The 20,630-nt window shown below is 35.1% G+C and overlaps 2 protein-coding genes across 2 annotated transcripts; one reads left to right on the forward strand and one right to left on the reverse strand.

Moving 5' to 3' along the window:
- The first annotated feature begins 2,107 nt into the window (after positions 1-2,107).
- LOC131602258 (uncharacterized) lies at positions 2,108-8,009 on the forward strand. The gene is made up of 12 exons (XM_058874332.1): positions 2,108-2,539; positions 2,670-2,752; positions 2,877-3,003; positions 3,227-3,308; positions 3,940-4,037; positions 4,134-4,218; positions 5,128-5,251; positions 6,637-6,738; positions 6,897-6,961; positions 7,407-7,488; positions 7,622-7,701; positions 7,796-8,009. The coding sequence occupies exons 1-12, from the start codon at positions 2,242-2,244 to the stop codon at positions 7,851-7,853; spliced, it is 1,284 nt and encodes a 427-aa protein (XP_058730315.1). The 5' UTR covers positions 2,108-2,241; the 3' UTR covers positions 7,854-8,009.
- Positions 8,010-11,123: 3,114 nt separating this feature from the next.
- LOC131602259 (uncharacterized) lies at positions 11,124-19,610 on the reverse strand. The gene is made up of 11 exons (XM_058874334.1): positions 17,858-19,610; positions 17,333-17,572; positions 16,738-16,867; positions 16,082-16,234; positions 15,068-15,309; positions 14,863-14,932; positions 13,861-14,067; positions 13,318-13,553; positions 12,236-12,314; positions 12,026-12,163; positions 11,124-11,843 (listed from the first exon to the last, which is right to left on the reverse strand). Exons 1-11 carry the CDS (start codon positions 19,492-19,494, stop codon positions 11,649-11,651), a joined length of 3,327 nt encoding a protein of 1,108 aa, XP_058730317.1. The 5' UTR covers positions 19,495-19,610; the 3' UTR covers positions 11,124-11,648.
- Between the last annotated feature and the right edge of the window lie 1,020 nt (positions 19,611-20,630).

Here is a 20,630-nt window from a genome sequence, read left to right on the forward strand (position 1 = left end):
GCAAAAGCTAAGGGTAGATATTGGTCATTTGGATCTCTCCCAACAGCTATTAACAATATCCCACCATACTTGTGCTTTAGATGACATCCATCTAGTCCAATAAAAGGCCTACAAGCTAACTTCAGGGCTTTCTTTGTTCCATCAAAGCACAAATAACACCTTTCAAACCTTGGTAGTTAACTTGGTCCTGGAGTTTATATGTTCATCTTGAAGGTGTTTCCTGGGGAAGCTCTTCTCAATTCAGCCCCATATGACCACAATAGACTGAACTGTTTGCTAGAGTCCTCTTCCACAACCCTCTTAGCAATCTGCCTAGCCTTAAATGCCCTACATCCAGGGATTTCAGTTGCAAATCTCACTCTTACATCTTCAATTACTTCATTCAATTTCATTTTGCTACAGTTTTTCATCCTATCAACAATTACTTTTGCCACCCATTCAGCTTTTGCACTCTTGTTAAAAAATTGTCTTCCACACTTGTGTTTATCAAACAATGTCTTGATCTTAAATGTAGTTGATGTTAACACTCTGCTACACAACACAGTGTAATTGCACTGTCCCTTCTCCTTGCAAACAACTATACATCTCACTGCATCATTTTTCTCAAACCTGACATCCCTCCCATTCAGCACATTATGTTCAAGAATACAACTCTTGAACTGACTTAGTGATGAAAATTCCATGCCTACCTTGAACTTAAAATCTTTGCTTACACCATCTTCCTCATTAAACCTAACAACCCTAAGCCTATCATCTTCAGCACCACTATCAAGCTCATTAGTCAAATACTCATCTTCAATGACATGTTCCTTACCCATTTCAGGTGTAATCAAACTAGGATTCATACCCTGACTAGAGCCTGCAACATCTGCACCATCTGCAGTTGGTTGCTTATTGGGTTCATCCTTTTCAAATCCCTCATCAAAACCTTCATCAAATGGATTCATCCTTTCTTCCTCACTGTCTTCAAACTTAATATCCTTCACTGACTCATCACTGGAACTCTCATCACCCTCATCACCCTTTGGTTCATCATCACCTTCATCCATTTTGCCCTTCTTCCTCTTCCTTACATTCTCCATAAATGTTGCATCCCCTGTGCTTGGTTTCTGCTCAACATATATTTCAATGTCACCTACTTCATTATGGACTGAAGCAACCATCTCAAAAGCATCACTATCATCCCTAAATGGATTGAGGTCATTTTCTAGACTACCATCAACATGCTTCCACCACATCCTAACTTTTTTGTAGTCAAACCCAGGATCTATGGACATAACTAAGTCACATGAATCAAAAAACGACCACGACCCAGTGTCTTGACCAGTAAAAGCATAAACTTCCCCATCCTCGTAGGTCAGATTTGGATCTTTTGCAAAAGCACCCTTAGTGTAAAATATTACCTTAAATGTACCCATCCCTAAAAAAACAGTGAAAATGACAATAAACTAGGGACCCACGAAGAACATTTTCTATACCAAACAAAGCTTTGCAAAAGGGGAATATAATAATATACAACTGGTCCTACCTCAGATTCAATGTCGAGGGACCACAACACTATCAGCTTTCAGCACTTGTTTGGGACCACAGAGAAATCGTGAGCAGCAAAAATGACCGTTTCTGCAACTATGACAAATTAATCAAGTTAGCATATATAGTATACCTTGCTTGTTAATGTTGGCATAAGTGAATGGAAGTGGTGGAAACATATTTCACCTCACCTTCTCTTCGTAAAAAAACCCTAGCAGAGTAACTTTGAGAGAAAACGTCAAAGTGGAAAAGAAATGAAGATGAAAAGTTGTAATTTGTGGGTTTATTACTTAGTTACTATTTCAATTAACAAATCATCATATATTATTTAAAAAATTTTTAAAAAAATGCCAAGTCATGCTCCACGTCAGCTTCTAAGTGAAATTGACGGCAGAGATGCATAATAGGGACGAAAAATATTAGAGGGACCATTATTTGAACAAAAATATTAGAGGAACGAAAAGCATTTTTTGAATTATTTACAAGGACCTAAAACATATTTAACCCTATTTATTATTTAGGAATGTGCTATGTCGGACATGAAGGGGTTTAAAGAAAAAAATCTAAATTAAATTTGCATTGTTATGCATGAGTGAACGTGGCAAGAGCCAAGAGCAATGAAGGAAATAGGATAAGGATTTTTCGTGATAAGAGAAAACGCAGAAAAAATAAGAGGGAAATGAAGTGAAACAAACCAATCTCCCCAAATCAATGGCGCCAACATCATTACCTCTCAATTTGAATTTCAAGGTCACCGCCACCGACGCCACCAACCTCCCCGAGCTACCGGAGAAGCTCCGCAACTCAAGAGTTTTGGTACTCGGCGGAACAGGTCGTGTTGGAGGATCAACCGCAACCGCTCTCTCCAACCTCTGCCCTGACCTTCGGATCCTCGTCGCCGGCCGAAACAGGGAGAAAGGTGAAGCTCTCGTTGCGAAACTCGGTGGCAATTCTGGTTTCGCACGCGTCGACATTGACGACGCCAATTCACTGGAAACTGCTTTGAAAGGTGAAGTTTCAATTTCAATTTCAATCTTAGCATTTTCTCTGTGTCTCGTGTTTGTTTGTTTCTAAATTGAATTCGATTATCGAAGTTGTTGTTGATGTCGATTATATATAGTGTTAGATTGCTTCTACAGGCGTGGATCTTGTAGTTCATGCCGCTGGTCCTTTTCAACAGACAGAAAAATGTAGTGTGCTTGAAGCTGCCATTAATACCAAGGTATCTTATATAGTGTAAAAATCACTGTACAAGTCTATGCTTCTATGTTTATATATGTTTATCTTACCTTTGCTTAACTATTTGTAGTTTGATTCTTTTTATTTTGTTTCCTTTTTTGTTGCAGACGGCATATATTGATGTTTGTGATGACACGGCCTATTCGCGCCGTGCGAAATCCTTCATGAGTAGGGCGCTAGCTGCAAATGTTCCAGCTATAACAACTGCAGGAATATACCCTGGAGTGAGCAATGGTGCTAGCCTATTTCTTCATTATTCTTATGCTTGCCAACTCATTGTTAGAATTGCTCAATTATTTGTTTACCGGTTATGTTGAGTTGACCTATACACCGCTTGATTATTGAAGTATTTATCATGGAATTGTATGGAGTTATGTTGAGTGAGATTTTTTTTTGCATATGCTTTTAAGCATATTCTGAATTTTGGTTGCTAATACTTCCTATAATTTTGTCATAGTCATGGCAGCGGAGCTAGTCCGGTTAGCAGAAAGTGAAAGTGAAAGTGAAAGTGAAAGTGAAGATAAGCCAGAGAGGCTAAGGTGATGGTTTCTCTCATAGAGTTTTAGAGTTTATGATTTTTTAATCTATGCAAATTTATTGTGTTGATGTCATTACTTAGGAGCGAAATTTATTAAGAAACCATGATCCTGGTTCAAGATGAGCCCACACCAACCATAGTAAATTGTACTATGTACAGGGCTAAAATACCAACCCCAAATAGAAAAACAAACTGAAACATAAGAGGCAACATTAAGGCTATATACAATATAATAAGCCTCCTCGCCCTCTCCTACAGTCCTACTTATCTTTTATGCCATGAACAAACCAACACTCCAGTAACCACAAAACACTCTTGATCATTACACAAGAACCAGCTCCTTCCACTTTAAGAATACCCCCATTACTACCCTACACTTCCACTACTCTTATCAACCACTAACGTAGGACAGGTGCCTTACCGAGGATATATTTCTGTCTTCGCACAACTTGGAAATGTAGAATCTTTTTCTTTATTTATCTGTTTCTCTCAATCCACCAAAACAAAATAAGCTTTAGCAGAAAAATGAAGATAAAGAAAAAAGACAAGAAGAATAGGTTAACCAGGGACAGAGATAAGTATTTTTTTCCTGGTCTCATTGATTTAGAGCTGCTACGGTATGGTCAATTCAGGTTCTACTACTACACAGCTGGAACTGGCGGGGCTGGTCCAACCATATTAGCCACGAGCTTCTTGCTATTGGGAGAGGAAGTAGTTGCGTATAACAAAGGTTGTTGTCTAGAGAGTTTGTACATGTTAATTTTAGCTAGGTTAAATTACCATTTTGTTTGTAGGATTAAACAATGGTGCTGAAATGTTCAACTAGGAGAAAAGGTCAAACTGAAGCCATATAGTGGAATGCTCAAGATTGACTTTGGAAAAGGGATTGGCAAAAAAGATGTTTATCTGCTGTAAGTTCATTATTATATTGAAAGTGTTGGAAGTCAGAATATCCTTACTAACCATGATTCAAAAACAAACTAAAGTAGTAAGGGTATGCATGATTAAAGTGTTTAAAACTATTTTTTCTTATAAAAAGTATAGGTGTTCTAATTGTTTGTTCTTAAAACTTGTTTAGTGTTTTGGTTTTCAGTACAACAAATCAAGATCAATCTAGAGTCCTATTTTTTTTTTTTTGGTTTATATATCTTGATTTTCTCATTTTTATTTCTATGTATTGTTTCATTGTTGTTATCCATTCCCCCTACCTGACACCCTTCACAGTCTCTTTCCGACACCCTTCACTGTCCCTTTCCGACACCCTCTATCAATGTTGCCACTGCCGCCAGGCACCCTCCACCATTTTCATTACCATCGGTGCCAGCCACCTGCCTCCACCACGGCTGTCAATGCAACCACTGTCCATCACTAATCCCCATTGTTATCGTCATCACAACTTGACACCCTTTCACCATTATCGGCCCCATCATTGTTCTCCATTTCTGTTTTGTCTCCACCTGTCACCCACCTCTTTTACTATCTGTTCTCAAAACAAATTTATCAAAGTTTTTGTTTTTTTATCCCTCATTTTCTTCAAATTAATATACCAAATAATTATTTTTTAGTTTATTTTTGAAAGAGTTTTTGATTTTTTTTTTTTGTAGAATAGTTTAAAAAAACAAAAACTCAATTAGACAAGCCCCAAGTCATCATCGAGTCTGTGTTTATATTAACAGTTGACATTCAATATGTGAATGTTATTTTATGTTCAGTCACATTATACATGTTATAATATATGATCAACAAGAAATTGATTTAATTGCCTCTATATACTTGCTTTCTTCAGAAATTAGGGTTCCACTTCAATACATGGTTTTCAGGAATTTGCCAGAGGTTAGAAGTACTCATGAGATTCTAGGAGTGCCATCTGTAAGTGCCAGATTTGGAACAGCACCATTTTTCTGGAATTGGGGAATGGAAATTATGGCGAAACTTCTTCCTCCGGTGAGTCTCTTGGATATTGCTTGTTTTCAGATTATTGAAATTGCTATCAGCGTGCATGAAAACAATCTCTCAATGCAGCATTGCTTCTGATAGCATGCTCAATCTATTATGAAATGATTACTGCGATTTGCTATACCTCAAGTATTTCTGTTATCCTTGTTATAAGCCATATGACATCCTGAAATCTAATTTAATGATGCAAACAAGGAGGATAACGAAGTCAGGCACAAGTTTTGTAGGCTTGATCTCGTTTATTTTTTGCTTGAGCATTTTACTATTGGTTGGTTTTGGTAACCTTTGATTCTATTATTGCAATTTGGCAATTCATTTGATAGTTTGCTATTTCTACTATTCTATTCTATGTCATTCATTTTTTAGTACCTAGCATTTGTAATTACTATATACTATAATATTCTACTTTCTAACCACTATTTTTAAAGGATTTTATTTAAAATTTGAGTTTTGTGAAATCTAAATTATTTTATAGTGAAATATGAAGACCTATAACCCTATATATCAATGAGAAAAACTTAAAGTTGATTATATTTTACTTCTGGTTGGGACTAGTGAGAGTTGAAGAACCTTGTGAACTACATACATTACACTACGACCTACTTATATAATCTTATGTGTTTATTTTGATCACATAATGTTTAAAGCAATGCAATAAAGGTTGAACTTTTAAATAGAATGAACATGTATAAACTTAATCATGTTATGGTTTTCTGACTCCAACCCAAATTCTCTCTCACAAAATCTCCCCCTTCCTCTCTCCTCTTGTAGCCTTTTATCCCATTTCTTCTATCAGCTTGTAGCAGTGCACCTTCACCACATGCTGATGACACTTCCCTTGCACAGCTATTCACAACAGTCTCTAACATCTACTGCTGCCACTGTACGTTTATACATGTCCATTCCATTTAAAAGGTCGAACTATCAGAATGCAATAGGGGACCAGGTGATAGCAAAAGTTTATAGCAAGTTCTAACAAGTATATCTTCTCTATGCACAAGTTTATAGCAAAAATTCTAAATTGTTTGGGGTCCCCTGTTGTAGATCCCGCCTCAGTGTGGGCCCCACAATCTCATTTCCTAGCAATCAATTGTACTATTGTACACCTTAGTGCCAGGGATCTATCAGAACGCAATCAGTAAAATATTCTACTGAACTTTGTTTCACTAGAAATTGAGGAATTTGAAGATTTAATTTCTTTAAGTTTCTTGTTAATAGGTTCTAGCACCATGATGCGAAGCTGTGGAAACATAAAAAGGAAAATTGGAATACAAATGTTAATGTGAAATAAGTTACACATATCATGAGAATGAAAATACGAAATTAAACTATATGTTAATTATTATGTGATTGACTTCAGAGCTAAAATACAGGAATTTCTGAGAGACAGAAGTAAAGTCCAAAGAATGGTTGAATTGTTTGATCCTGTTGTTCGAGCAGTAGATGGGTTTGCTGGAGAACGTGTATCAATGAGGGTAAGGCGAATGAAAGTGATTGAGCTTTTACTTAATCATCTTGTTCCTTTTATATATTATTGAATTGCTATGATTTTTACATGAGATACTTAAATAAATTATGTCATCTTCTGATCCACATGAACCTCAAACTAAAAATCTCCTTATCTTCTGAACAGGTTGATCTAGAATTATCAAGCGGCCGCAATACAGTTGGTATTTTCAGCCATAGAAGACTTTCAGAGTAAGTCATTATTTTCCTTTTCCTTTTTTCTTTTCTTAGGTGACACATTTTTTGGTATTAATTAAATTATTTTTACGGATGATTATTTTAAAATATTATACAGTGCAATTTTTAGTGACATAGTTTTTGTTCTGTTTATTGAATTGAAACATAAAATAATATTATAACTATAAATTGTATTTATACCATTAAAATATGAATTATATTTCTAAGTTAGTTTTAGTAATCCATATACACTACCAAACTTAAGCAGCCAAAAGGGATTAGCAGCCAGTAGCATTGTGAAGACGTTTCAAATTTCAATGACACCCTTATATTATTATTACTTCTAAAAATTGGAATCATAGTAACTCTATATTGTTACTAACAAAATATTTCAGACAAATAGCTGCTTTTTCAAAAATAATACACTTGTTATTTGACTATACAGTATACTTTCTCTTAGATCTGTAGGAATTTCCACAGCTGCATTTGCACTTGCAGTTCTTGAAGGAAGCACGCAGCCTGGGGTTTGGTTTCCTGAAGAGGTGTATATTTGTATCTAATTTACAATCTTTGTGCTTTTATATAGTGGTTACACATTTCAAAGGCGCAATACCAAAAATTTCAGCAAACAAGTTTTTATTGTGCTGTAACTATTTTGTTGAACTCTAAATGCAGCCTCAAGGAATTCCAGTTGAAGCAAGAGAAGTTCTTCTCAAGCGTGCTAGCCAGGGAACGATTAACTTTGCAATGAACAGGTTAACTTTCTAACCTTTGCGCTTGTGTTACTGTTATGTATTATGAGACTCTGAAAAATTTGAAATATGCTGTTTTCTTTTGAAAAAAAAACAGGTCCCCATGGATGATTGAGACAAATCCGAAGGAACTTGGATTAGGAATATATGCATGAATTTTCCATTCTAAGTGTAGTTCAGCAAAATTATTCCTATTGTAGTGCAAGGCCGTAGGTGTATCTAGCTCTTGAGAATTGACATATCATTACTTTCTACATGCTATAACCTTTCTATGTGTTCAACAAATAATTATATCCATATCATTATTCTCATTCTTATTCTATGTGAATAAAGGATGTTGTCTTTAAATCGGTGTTATAACACAATAATGCTCCGACAAAAAGATGTGTGTATCTCATTTTGTCGATTTCGGAGCATTTGGTTCACGACGTCCCAATCTCGACAAAAATATCTTTTACTATTTTTCAACCAATTCTCCAGTCTAGCATGTGCAGATTCAACTATGTTAATTTTTGTATTGTCAAAGTGTCAAACTTGATCGGTTCATGCACAAATAATATTCTCTTTCACCTGATCCAAAATAGTACCCTCAATATATTTTATAAAATTTGGATATATCGCACACACACTCCTGAAATATAATACAAATTCGACATTTAATTTTCTTGAAAGAATTTATTATAGCTTTCCATGCATCCATTATATTTTCCACCACCACATCAGGTTTGACCATTTTTTATCTTCACCTTTGACTTGTTTCATGCCAACCGCATGTTTTACTCGACTTCTCATATTTTTGATTATGTGATACTTACAAAATAATGCTTACGATGTAGGAAACATCATCGCAACCAAATTCATCACTACAATGTCACGATCGATGATTACTACTTCTGACATATTTTCTTGATCCTTAAACATAGTCTTGTACATTTTCAAAGTCCATGTAACATTCTCTTATTTTTTGGATTTCAAAAATACAAAACCGACTGAAAAAGTCATCTCCACAGAAGTAACACCAACAATCTCTAAGAGTGGAAGTTTATACTTCTTTGTTTTGTACAATGGTAAGTGTGTTGAACAACTTGATGGAATCAGGATGACTATAAAATATATCTCGAATGATGACTTTATCCTTACAAACTTTGTGCGTAGAAACATATTTGTCATTCTCTAGAAGCCTTAACAGTTTTTGCATCTAAGATCTTGGTCCTCTTACTGCCTTGTTGTTTTGAGCACACACGTTGTATATTTGTTTGATATTTGAAACATTTAGAGGTATTTTCTGTTACAAAGATGCAAGTTTGTTTTTCGGTGTCACCATGATTAATGTCATGTACAAAGCAAGTTCTCTCTCCTCGGGAACAAGGAGACAAACCGACTAGCTTTTCAGTCAAGGCAAGATTATGTATACCGAAAATCACATTAAATTTCTGTCTCATTCGATGTACGGTATCGGTGCAATTTAAACGGACACTAACGTTTCCTCAATACAATGTCATCTAATTTCAACTTCCTAATTTGTGGTTGGTACATGTCACTTCTTCCGCATCTCATTGTTAGAAATATTTCTCATGTATCCAAATCATTGTCGAATTTTTCGATTACAACGCCAAATCCTAATTTCCGCGCCTCCCTATGGACTCATTGTAGCATATGTTCACAAACAATAAACTCTTCTTTATTGTAAATTGTGCATGAACATCTGCCTTGACAATAACCAGTCGAGCACCCAATTTAGCATCAACATTCACTTCATCCGGTTTAACATCATCATTCACTTTATTTGGTTTAACATCATGCTTCACTTCGACCGATTTAACATTCACAATCACAATAGCTTTGGAAAACATATATGGGTGCATCATATCTAATATTACCAATAACAGAAATATAATGTTAAAAATCAAACTAACAGGATTCAGATATGCACATCCGAACCACAACTAACATCATCCGAAGATGCATATGCGGATTCAACGTTTTTTTTAGCTCAAAAAGCAAATTAAAGCAAATAATGAGGGATGAAATGAATGAACTTTACCTACAATTTTAACTTGTTTTGCTCCTTTTAAAGTGATGAAATACAAGAATGATATTTTGGTGTAGAAAAGTTGATTGAGAATGAAAGAAACTTTTTAAAGGGTTTTTAGAATGAAGTGTTATTTGAGTATGAAGAAGATCATACAAAGTTATGTTTTACTCAATTTCCCATTTGACATTTCCGACATGCATCTCCGGACATATCACTGAGTCATTAATTAAATCAGCTCAGTGAATAAAGACACCAATGGGGTGGCAAAACGGGCCGTGGCCCGCCAAGCCAGCCCGTGCACCCGTAAAAAAATGACAGGTTGGGTTGGAATTTTAGGTCTGTCGTCCACCAAAGTTCGCCTCGCCAAAACCCGTCGCCCGCCAAAATCTGCCGTCCACCAAAGCCCGCCGCTCTTATTCTTATAAACTCACCTTTAATAATTAATTATAGTTATTCTATTTATTGATGGTTTTATTTTTTATATTTATTTGTGAATATATGCAATATTTTTTAAGTAAACTTTATTTAAAAGATGCTTTAAAAAAAATAAGTGATAAATCTAATTGAAAGCTAAAAAAAACTATTAATCTAATAAAAAAAAAAAAAAAATAAATAAAAAAATAGTATGAATTAGCCCGCCAATCCGCCACCTTAGCGGGGCGGATTAGATTTTTATACTCATTTTCATTTGGCGGGCTACCCCACCCCATTTTTTTTTGGTGGCATAAGGCGAGGGGTGCGACCCGTTTTGCCACCCCACACCATCAATGAGTACATGGACTCGGTGAATATAGGCACCAAAAGTGTGTACATGAGATTATTTTTAGCTCAGTGAATAAAGACACCATAAATGAGTACATGTGATTTTTTTTTAAATGCATTTCTAGATACACTCAAATATTATATTATACAGAGATGTATCTCCAGATCATATTTTGTTTAAAATCGAGTAAATCTAAAAAAAAAGTAAATTTGGTGTAATTGCATCCGAAGATGCATCTCCGAATTTATGAAGAGTATTTTCGAGTTAGCAAATCTTTGAGGTTTTGTTTGCGAGTTTGGAGGGAAAGGGAGGACTTTGAAAAATATGAAGAATGGAGTGAAAAGAATAAAAAGATTTTAGGTAGGAGGATTTTGGAGGGTTTCATTTTATTGATAACACCAAAAATCCCATAAAATGAGGAAACTCAAAAATCATATTGAAGGAGGATTTTTGAGAGCTTACATAAATTTTCCAAATATCTTTTAGATTGTTATACTATTTTGAAAATTAATAATTTAGTAATGATAATGACTCTTTTATCATTCTAAACAAAATCATTTTTAAAAAAAATGTCAAATATTTTTCTATATTTTTTAAAATTTCGTTTAAGTCTTCCCCTCTCCCACATTGGCCAAACTGTTGTTGTTTTGATAATTACAATCGTTAACGTGGTATTACGATTTAATTTCGTCTGTACATCTCAAAATCAACATCCTGTAAATGTCTATAAAATTTACACAATTAAAAAAATCAGCAAAAAATTTCAAGCTTCCTTTACACATGCTGCTCCTCGCAAGCCAAGCCAACACACCAACTCCTCGCAGAAAAAAAAAACAATAAAAATGCTCATCGAATGCAACCATGTTGTGTTTCTCTTGTCAAGAGAAAAATTTAACCTTTCCGAGCAACCCGAAACATTGACCAGCTTGGTTTCTCCAAAATTATGTCATAGAATGCAGGAACGGGTCTTCAAAACTCAAAGGGTTGAAGCTGCATAACAGCGTGATAAATAAAGCGAGAAGATTACTGTACTGCAAAAATTTGGCAGGCCAAATGCAGCAGATATTTTAAAAGTGCCGCCAAACAAAGTCAAATTCCATGACTCATACTGCAACCAAGATCCTAACCGGATTAACATTCCATGCAACTTTGTTACTTCCTACTTGGTCGACCAGTTTCATAATTTTGAGAAGATGAATTACCGTATGATCTCCAAACCTCTCTCCAATGTCTTCTGTTGGATTGTTCAGATGGGCAATACTGATTCTCCATATTATTTCTACCCATATTTCCAGGGCGTCGCCTTTGGAAATTTCTCATTTCTACTTCTGCATCATACCGTGCACGCTGCAAAAATAGAATACCGATCAAATGAATACAAAGATTAATTTGCTAGAGCTTGAAAACTTGAAGGACCTCTTGAGCACTTAAACACTATCAATTCTCATCTTTGTTGGGGTAAAACACACACAAACGAGTAAGGAGAAGCAAAGCAGTCTTTAATTCCTATTGGAAATTATATAAAATACCTTTGCAGGGTCTGACAGGACAGCATATGCCTCCCCAATTATTTTAAAAAGCCTATCAGCATCTCTATGTACTTCCTCTGCAATAACCCTCCATATCCCATCATCTCCATGGTCATTTTTTGTCAAAGACTGGCAAGCCTACAACAAAAAATAAAATGTTATAAAAGTTATAAACATATCATTATCTAACTAAGTTTCCAATTAAAAAACCTTGTCCGGATGATGTTTAAGTGCAGCTTTCCGATAGGCCTTCTTGATTTCAGATATTGAAACAGATGGTTCAACTCCCCTGCCATCATAATGTCAATCAGCTCATAACCTTAAACCTATATAATGCTATATTCCTCTAAATTAAAAACAGAGGTTTCAACATTTTGTTTTCACAACCATACTTAAAAGCACAACTCACATCACATGAAATGATGACAATTATAAAATGGTATAGCATTAAAAACATTTAATGATTTCTTTGGGAGTCCACCAAGTATCACAAGCAAGCAATAAATGTCTGACAGCACATTAAGGTACCGGTACCCTAATTAAAGTACCCTTGGTTACTCACAGATGTATTATTTTTAGTTGAAATCTGTATTAAGTTGTAGGTGATTCCTGTTTTATAAATAAGTTACTAGTACATGACAATCATGTTTTCCATCAGTACATACTTTGAGGTAATCAATATATTTTTAACTAGAATTTTACTATGACCCACTGACAATGAGAAGAGTTAAAATGTACACTATTGATGAACAAACCATTGAGTGCCACCTATTTAAAGAAAGTTTAAACTTCACAGCAATGATGTGGTACCTTCTTTATGGATTGTTTTTTGCAAAATGGATCAAATATTTATAAACCAAAATAAAGGTTTCCCAAATGGACCTTTTTCTAATAGTAATTTTCGGATTCTGGATGTGTATTTGGGGAATAATTACCTTACAGATCCATCCCTTCCATGAGCCTATATTTAGTCCTGAACTAATAAGCTTATGAATCCTAATTCAGTCACAAATTTTGACATGAATTTTATTTAGTTTCTAACTCTAGATATTGAAAAATGGATCATTAAATTTCATGAACCAAGGAAGGACGAATATGAAACCTTCCCTTTATGTCTGAAAATTTCCCATATCAACCTCATAAGTGGATCGGGTACAGTTTTAACATGGAAATACACACAAAAGTAGAATTCATGGTGACCGGTGATTTTGAGAAATATTATTTTGCCTTCTTCTAAAATGGTGTTAATTGGTCAGTTATAATAATAGGATAAAGGAGTACTAACAACTTACAAAATAAGATACATATCAAGAGGGATCTCCTTTCTGTCTTCTTCTTCTAGTTCGGAGAGCCGAATGCGATATTGTTTCAAATCATTAGTATAATTAATTGATCTATCAGATGTTCCCTTATGATTGGCATTATCCTCAAGCGCCTTACTGAGAAGAGAGAGAAGTCTTCTAAGGTCATTGGCTGCTTGGGAATAATCTCTGATCATCTCGTACAGACCTGCTCGTCTAGAAAGTGCCTGCGAGAGTGTGAAAACATATTTCTCATTGTCCTGTGCTATTGAAATCCTAAGCAATTCTTCAATGCAAAAGTTATTACAGATAAAAGAGAGAAGGAATGAACAACAGGGTTTGAAATTCCTAAACAGAAAGTTCGCAAGAACACAATGGTGACATCAATAACAATCAGCTATCGGTTGAATATGAATAATGCTCATCAAACTAGGCAAAACATGTTATTCCTAGTTTCTATATCTAACCAGAACCCATCTGATAAAGATACAAGATCTTTAAAAAAAGGAAGGAGATCCAGTTGAAGGGAAAAACCTTCAAATAATTTCCATCAAGAGCTATAGCCAGACTGCAATCTGCAATTGCATCGGTTATTTGACCTAACACTTTATATGCAGCGGCGCGGTTACAATAACAGACAGCTGCAAATGGACGAGACTCCAAATTACAAGATAAAACAGATGTATAGTGTTCAACAGCTTCTGCGTGTCGTCCAGCCTGATATGCTTCATTCCCTGCAGTCTACATTTGAATAGATTTACATCAATCCCAATGAAAAGCAATTTCTAAGTTACAGAAAACCGGGCAAACTGAGTTAAACTGATGAATATTTCTTAGAATACAATATAACATCAATGAGAAAATAGTAGAGAAGCTCAATGGAAGAGGATAAATTACCGGGTTAAAGAAAACTAGAAAACATAACTGAGTAGTATGCTTAATGGTTATTGGGAAAGGTTTGCACAAATTATACTAATATTAATCCCAACTCCTCAGTACTAATAAAATACACACAGTTAGCCCAAGTGTTTGGGTTTTTTAAACTGAAAAAATAGTCAGTGCTTTGAAAATAAGTGATATTATAAGAATATACTTATTTTGAAAGCATACCAAACCCAAAAACAATCAAATTGGTGTTTAGGAATCCCATTCCATTATAGGAGCATTTCTCTCCAGGCTTTATTTAATTCTACAAGTTCAAACAGGAGTATATGTGCACGACAATTGTCACCAAAAGCAACAGCATGCACAAGCAGTAGAAGTAACTCTATTGCAAATGAACAGATTTACAATGCTAAAATTGATGTTTCTTACAAAACCCATTTTAAAGTCGGTTAAACCTTAAAATATTGCTGCAAAACTGCACATCAGAAAAAAAAAGAAAGTACAACTATTTTTAACAACAGAAGTGTTATATGCATTAAGCAGAAAAAGTACTCTACTTTTAACAAAAGAAATGTTCTACGCATTAAGCAAACAAATATGATAGTATACATGGCTGCCATTAAAATATCCTGAAACATTGTATAAGCTAACCTTATGATGCAAAAGCTCGCGTACAGTGGCAGCTAGTGGTATACGTGACGCCAAAACCTTGCTTCCACTCCTGCAAGGACAGTATCAAAACTGATGATAAAAAGATCATCATCAATGTTAAATATTCATTTTTCTTTTTCTCTTTTCTAGTTGCCCCTGGGAAAAGAAGAGGAGGGTGAATGGGTTATAGGATAGTAATGATTACTTGTTTATGGCAGACACCTTTTCCTCTTGTTGTTCCAGCAAAGAAAGACCTTCTTCAAGCTTTCCTAGGTGAAAATAGGCTTTAAGCATAATTGAACACCTCCATACTCTAAAGTAGAAAATTTTTGAGAGTTCTGAATCATCCAGAAATGTGGCTTGGCCAGCAGGAATTGGACAAGCATTCTTCTCAGCTGAACTTAAGGTCTCGTCACACAGCTGAATCCCCTCCTCATATCTACAAAGCTGATATGTGAAACAGAAGTCATCTTACACAGAATCAATTGGTATAAATTACTACTCTGAAATGCAGACTCTTGAGTGTCTCCATTATTAGATTTAGAGAAATAGAGAAACTGTAGCTGTGATATTTTATATGGTATTTCTGAATGCAGAGACCACTATATAATATATACAGAGTACAAGAGTCGCGCAGTTTAGTAACAGCTCTAATCAGACTAAGGGCCCATTTGTTAGAGCTTTTAAAGAAAATGATTTTTAAAGTGTACCAAATTTTTTTTAACGAGAATTTAATAAAAAAAGTTCAAATGAAAAATTGGTTTAAATAGCTTCTCATCAAATTATTTTAAATATTTCATCTATTAGCTACAACTTTTTTTGGATGATAACATTTTTAAAATGCTTAAGATAAGAAGCTATTTTAAAAGATATCTTTTTGAACAAATATATGATTTTTATTATGCTAAAATCTCTAACAATGAATATCTAAGTTACTAAATATCAAAACTATTTTTTTAATTTATAACAGACGAGATTGAAATAATTTCTCCTTTTTTTCAGTAAGTTCTCATAAAATCATTTTTAGAAATATATAGTTAAAATCACTTTCTATTGAACTGTAACAAACGGGCTCTAAGAAAGTTGGCATAACTAATTCTAACTGAATTGTTGCTTCAGTAATAGTAAAGTAGAACAAATTCTAACTGGCATGTATACTATTAGACATAATATAAGCTCTAGTGAAATTGTAGCACACTATTAAGAATGAGGTACCAACCATTAAAAGAGCCTCTGCTTTCATTTCAAGCAACTTTTCAGAGTACATACTGATCATCAATGCCTCGTTAATATGTTCCAATGCCCTCTCTGTTTCAGAGGACGTTCTTCTTTGCAAAAGCGCAGCAGAATGATTAATGAAGTCGGATACTTTCTGTCATCCAGTGAAAATACTAATCAGTTTGGGAGATGGAATGGACATTACACCACAACCAGTTAAAAAATTGTGAAATCAAAAACCTCTAGATTTTGTGAAGGAGAATGAAGAAAAAAAATGCAAAATTAACACATCTATCAAGCAGTAGACAGTTGTTGCACAAAAGAAAGAAACATACAATCTTCAATCTCTCTCTTTACCTTTCTATATTTGCAAGGCTTCATTCAGACATAATATTTCAACATTTTCAGTAGAAAAAAATTTCCAATAATTTTAGAAACATAAACCAGATACATTTTTTTTAAAACCTTTCTTTTCACAATTTTCTCATTGAAGGCTAATATAATACAATACCAAATCAGTTCAATGTAAAAGGTTTTCAATATTAATCCATCGCACATGCAGATTGCTAATTAAAAATCTTTAACCAAAAGGAAACTTTAGTGGTTAAAGCTTCCATAAATAAAGTAAGTCTTACAAATAATTACAGATAATCAGACCTGTGTCTTTTGTAAGCCATCAGAGGCTTCCACGGCAATTTTTCGATCTACAGAAACATCAGCTCCTGATTGCAAGCACCGTTTGAAATATAGTGATGCACCTTCAACTTCTCCCAAAGCAAGATAACAACTTAAACAAGAATGAAAAGAAAATGACTTAAGGTATACACCCATTAATCTTGATGCTTAAAATTATAGTCATGAATTGCGGACATGCAAGTTGCTAGACACTTACATATTTACATATTAATAGTATATTACAAGTAAAATATAGTCTTCAAATCTATGAATAATAATCAGGCATTAAGTGCTAGAATCCAATATTGTTAAATTTCCAGAGGGATAAGAGCACTCTTTATGGATCCGCTACTTCTCTACAACACGAATCAATAATCCCACTGGTATTGTTCATATAAAAAAATAGCCAACAATTTTAGAATGCCTTCTTACCTACCCTACCTAGTTAATTTCAACTACCTAACAATCCTAATGCAACTATTTTCTACACAAGAAAACCCTAGGGCTGTATATTATATATAAATTCATACAATTAAATACTGCAAACAATAAGATCAGAATAAAAATGGAGACTTACTTTGCAGCTCTAAGTTGCACCTTGAGGAAGTTTTGATCTATTTCAGCAGCCAGCCTACAATCTTCTATTGCATCTCTCACCCTACCAAGAGACATGTGTGTGGCAGCCAGGTTGCTATAACATAGCAGCAAAGCCCTGAGACAGCTCCGAGATGTTTGTTCTTTAGATACACAACTAAGTCCTTGTTTGTAACTATTCTCAGCCATAGCCAAATCCCCGTTCTTGTAGGCCTGGTTTCCTCTGATTTAGAGCATATTTAGCATTGTGAGTGAGAACAGTTGCAATGTTCATAAAGTATTGAGCCAAAATCAAAGGAACAATCTTTAAAAGTTAACTTAGAGGGCAAACTCCTTTTTTTTTTTTTTTTTTTTACCTAAACTTATAACTGCACTCTATTTCATTTTTCATATCAGCAGCAATTGTAAAAAGCCAGGAGGACTTGTAATCCAGAACAACAAAAACTGAGCAAATAATATGCAAGTGAGTGCAAATATGGTATTAGAATTAAAACTAAAATATACTCACCGGAGGCGCCACTTTTCACATGCTTCAGCAGAAGCAGAAGCCTCCCTTGACCCGTGCTCCTCATTGACATCAGAACCCCTAATTTTGGGTTGAGGAAAAGACACTTTGGTTTTCATGTCTTGCCCTGACGCAATAAGAGGCTTTCCAGAAACCACTGAAAATGGTACTGATGATGATGAATAAGGAACCTTTATGTTTGGCGTATAGTTGAAAGAATCATGACCAACATTTACCCAGTTCTTCTTTTTGTTGTGGCGTTTTGGGCTAGTTAATTGAGGTTCGGCAGACGAAGCAGCAGCAAAGGTGAAGCCAGACTCACTCACGCTTCCATTTCTCAGACTGAAACTACCATCAAGATTCAACATTTTATCACCATCACAGGTTTCAGTTTCTGCATCATTAATTTGATCCACACTATCACTAGCAGATTTAAAGCTTTCAGTTTCAACCCCAGAAACAGACTCATCCTTTGTCTCTTCATCAACACTAATATATTCATGTGTATCACACTCTGACTTTGCCTCCTTTGGATCTTCACACGCAACTTCACTACTTTCATTTATATTCATGTTCTGAGTTGCCCTAATCAAATCCTCATCAATGTGATCAACAAAATTCATTGCTTCATTAACATTAGTGTCAACACCAAATGACTCATCGGATATCACTGAACTTTCCCTCGAGGTTCGTTTCTCAGCCAGTTTTTCCTGATAAGGAGAGACCTCCATAGGCGAACAAGTCTCGGAAGAACCTTGAGGATGACCTTGTTGTGGAACACTTCCTTTAAAATTAAAACCATGTCCATTCCAAGGTTGTACTGGTGTAGAATGCTTCAAATTCACTATACTCTTTTTCATTCTCACATTGCCACCTTTATCCTTCACTTTTCCTTCTTTGCCACCAATCTTTGACGCATGCGTTTTAAACTCAACAAAAGGTGAAGCTGATACTTCGGGTTTAGTCTGAAAAACAAATTGATCCTTTTTAGCTACTTCAAAAGGTTGAAACAACACAGAAGCTGAAGCTGAACCCGACGCCGATGATGATGGCATTGCAGAAGAGTTGCATAAATTAGGTTCAACATTCTGGTCAACTAGGTTAAACTTGTTGCTCATCACATCATTCACATTCAGATTATTCAATTGCCGAATAACAGAATTAGCCGAATTGTCATCACTAACTGCATTGTTATTGTTACCTCGTTCAATTTTCTCATTTTCTCTAATATTGAGTTTCTTCAGCAACTCGGTTCCGAGTTCCGATTCAACACAAACCTTATCATAACCGCCTTGATTCTCCGTCACAATCTTCAACTTACTCATCATCTCCTCGGGAAGCTCGCTCCCGTCCGCGTTCACGAAACCCTCGCTTCCGATTTTAAGATTCCTCAACCGATCACTGATCCGTTTATCGAAATTCAAAGCGGAATCGAGCTTATCGGATCCAACGACGGTGACGGCGGCATTGGCGACAGAACCGTCGCGATTGAAGGCGGAGGCATTGTTGTGTTTGCGGATTTTAACGAATCGCGGCTTGGAAAGGCCGGAAGAAACGGAAGGGGCGGTGAAGGTGAAAGATGACGTGGAACCGGAATAGGCGTTGGAGAACCTATCGTCGCCGGAGTTCGACGGTTCCATTGATCGTTGAATCGGTAATGGTGAGATCGTGTTTGTTCCGAATTGGAGTATTCCTATTCCTAATATTGTTCATCGATTATTCTTTCAGTTTCTGTAATGATTGAAAATGAAAAAGAAGAAAAAAAAAATATTTTTTCCAATTTTGCAACAAAATATATGTATTTTTGTGATTGGTCTAAATTAATTTTTATACACCTTAATTATTTTGGGTTACACCTATAATGATATGACATAAAATAACATAAGGTTTTTTATTTATGGAAATTGAAAGGAATGTGACTTTGGTTTTTTCCCTCTTAAATTTTGCTAGACTTATGTTATTTATTACTACTATTTATTACTACTATAACTAAAGCTAGGGTTCATGTGAATGCATTATGAAAGAGAAAAAACAATTCTTGCATTTAAATAACATCATCCTTGTAATACACTGATTCATAATATTAATAGACTATTTCTCAACCCAACCTATAATTATTTTACACACCACGCAAAATTCTCCAGCTTTTATAGATGCACATCCAGAAACTCCCCATATTTTAAAAAAATTTGAATCATTTCATAGATACATCTACGGAAGCGTAATAAACTAGTGTATATGGAGAAAAATACACATAAAAATCAGTTAAGGGAAGCTTCCGTAGATGCATCTACGGAAAAGCTTAGTGTCACAATGTTCCGTAGATGCATCAACGGAAGTGTATGATATAGTTTGAACCAGAATGATCGCTCCCCCATTGTTTCATTTCTTTAAACTTTTCATACTCCACACCCTAAAAACTCTACATCATCAATACCCTATTTCACTCCAACACTCAAACTTTTTTGTGCAATAAATCAAAGGGAGAAAGAAGAGTCTGAATTTCAGGTAAATAATCACTTTCAACCACTATATTGTTCACATTGTCATCGATTTTTTCTGCAAAAAAGTTACGTAGCTTCCGTAGATCCATCTACGGAAGGTGTTGAAGATGAACACTTTCGTAGATGTATCTACGGAATAGTCCCTGCAGTTTTTTTCCAGCATTTTGTAATTCTGTGTGATTTTGACAAAATAGGTATGGTGCACCCCGATAATATTTCAAGAGAATTAGCTTCTTTAGTCGATGTTTGTACGAGTATCGATGGGGTAGTCG

The sequence above is a fragment of the Vicia villosa genome, linkage group LG5 (assembly GCF_029867415.1).
Source record: "Vicia villosa cultivar HV-30 ecotype Madison, WI linkage group LG5, Vvil1.0, whole genome shotgun sequence".
NCBI lineage: Eukaryota > Viridiplantae > Streptophyta > Magnoliopsida > Fabales > Fabaceae > Vicia > Vicia villosa.

Coding starts and splice junctions, on each gene's coding strand:
- LOC131602258 (XM_058874332.1), top strand. CDS start 2,242: ATGGCGCCAACATCATTACCTCTCAATTTGAATTTCAAGGTCACCGCC. Junction 4,219..5,127: donor AAAAAAGATGTTTATCTGCT/GTAAGTTCATTA, acceptor CATGGTTTTCAG/GAATTTGCCAGAGGTTAGAA. Junction 7,702..7,795: donor ATTAACTTTGCAATGAACAG/GTTAACTTTCTA, acceptor AAAAAAAAACAG/GTCCCCATGGATGATTGAGA.
- LOC131602259 (XM_058874334.1), bottom strand. CDS start 19,494: ATGGAACCGTCGAACTCCGGCGACGATAGGTTCTCCAACGCCTATTCC. Junction 17,573..17,857: donor TGTGAAAAGTGGCGCCTCCG/GTGAGTATATTT, acceptor GCTCTAAATCAG/AGGAAACCAGGCCTACAAGA. Junction 11,844..12,025: donor TCCTGTCAGACCCTGCAAAG/GTATTTTATATA, acceptor CTATTTTTGCAG/CGTGCACGGTATGATGCAGA.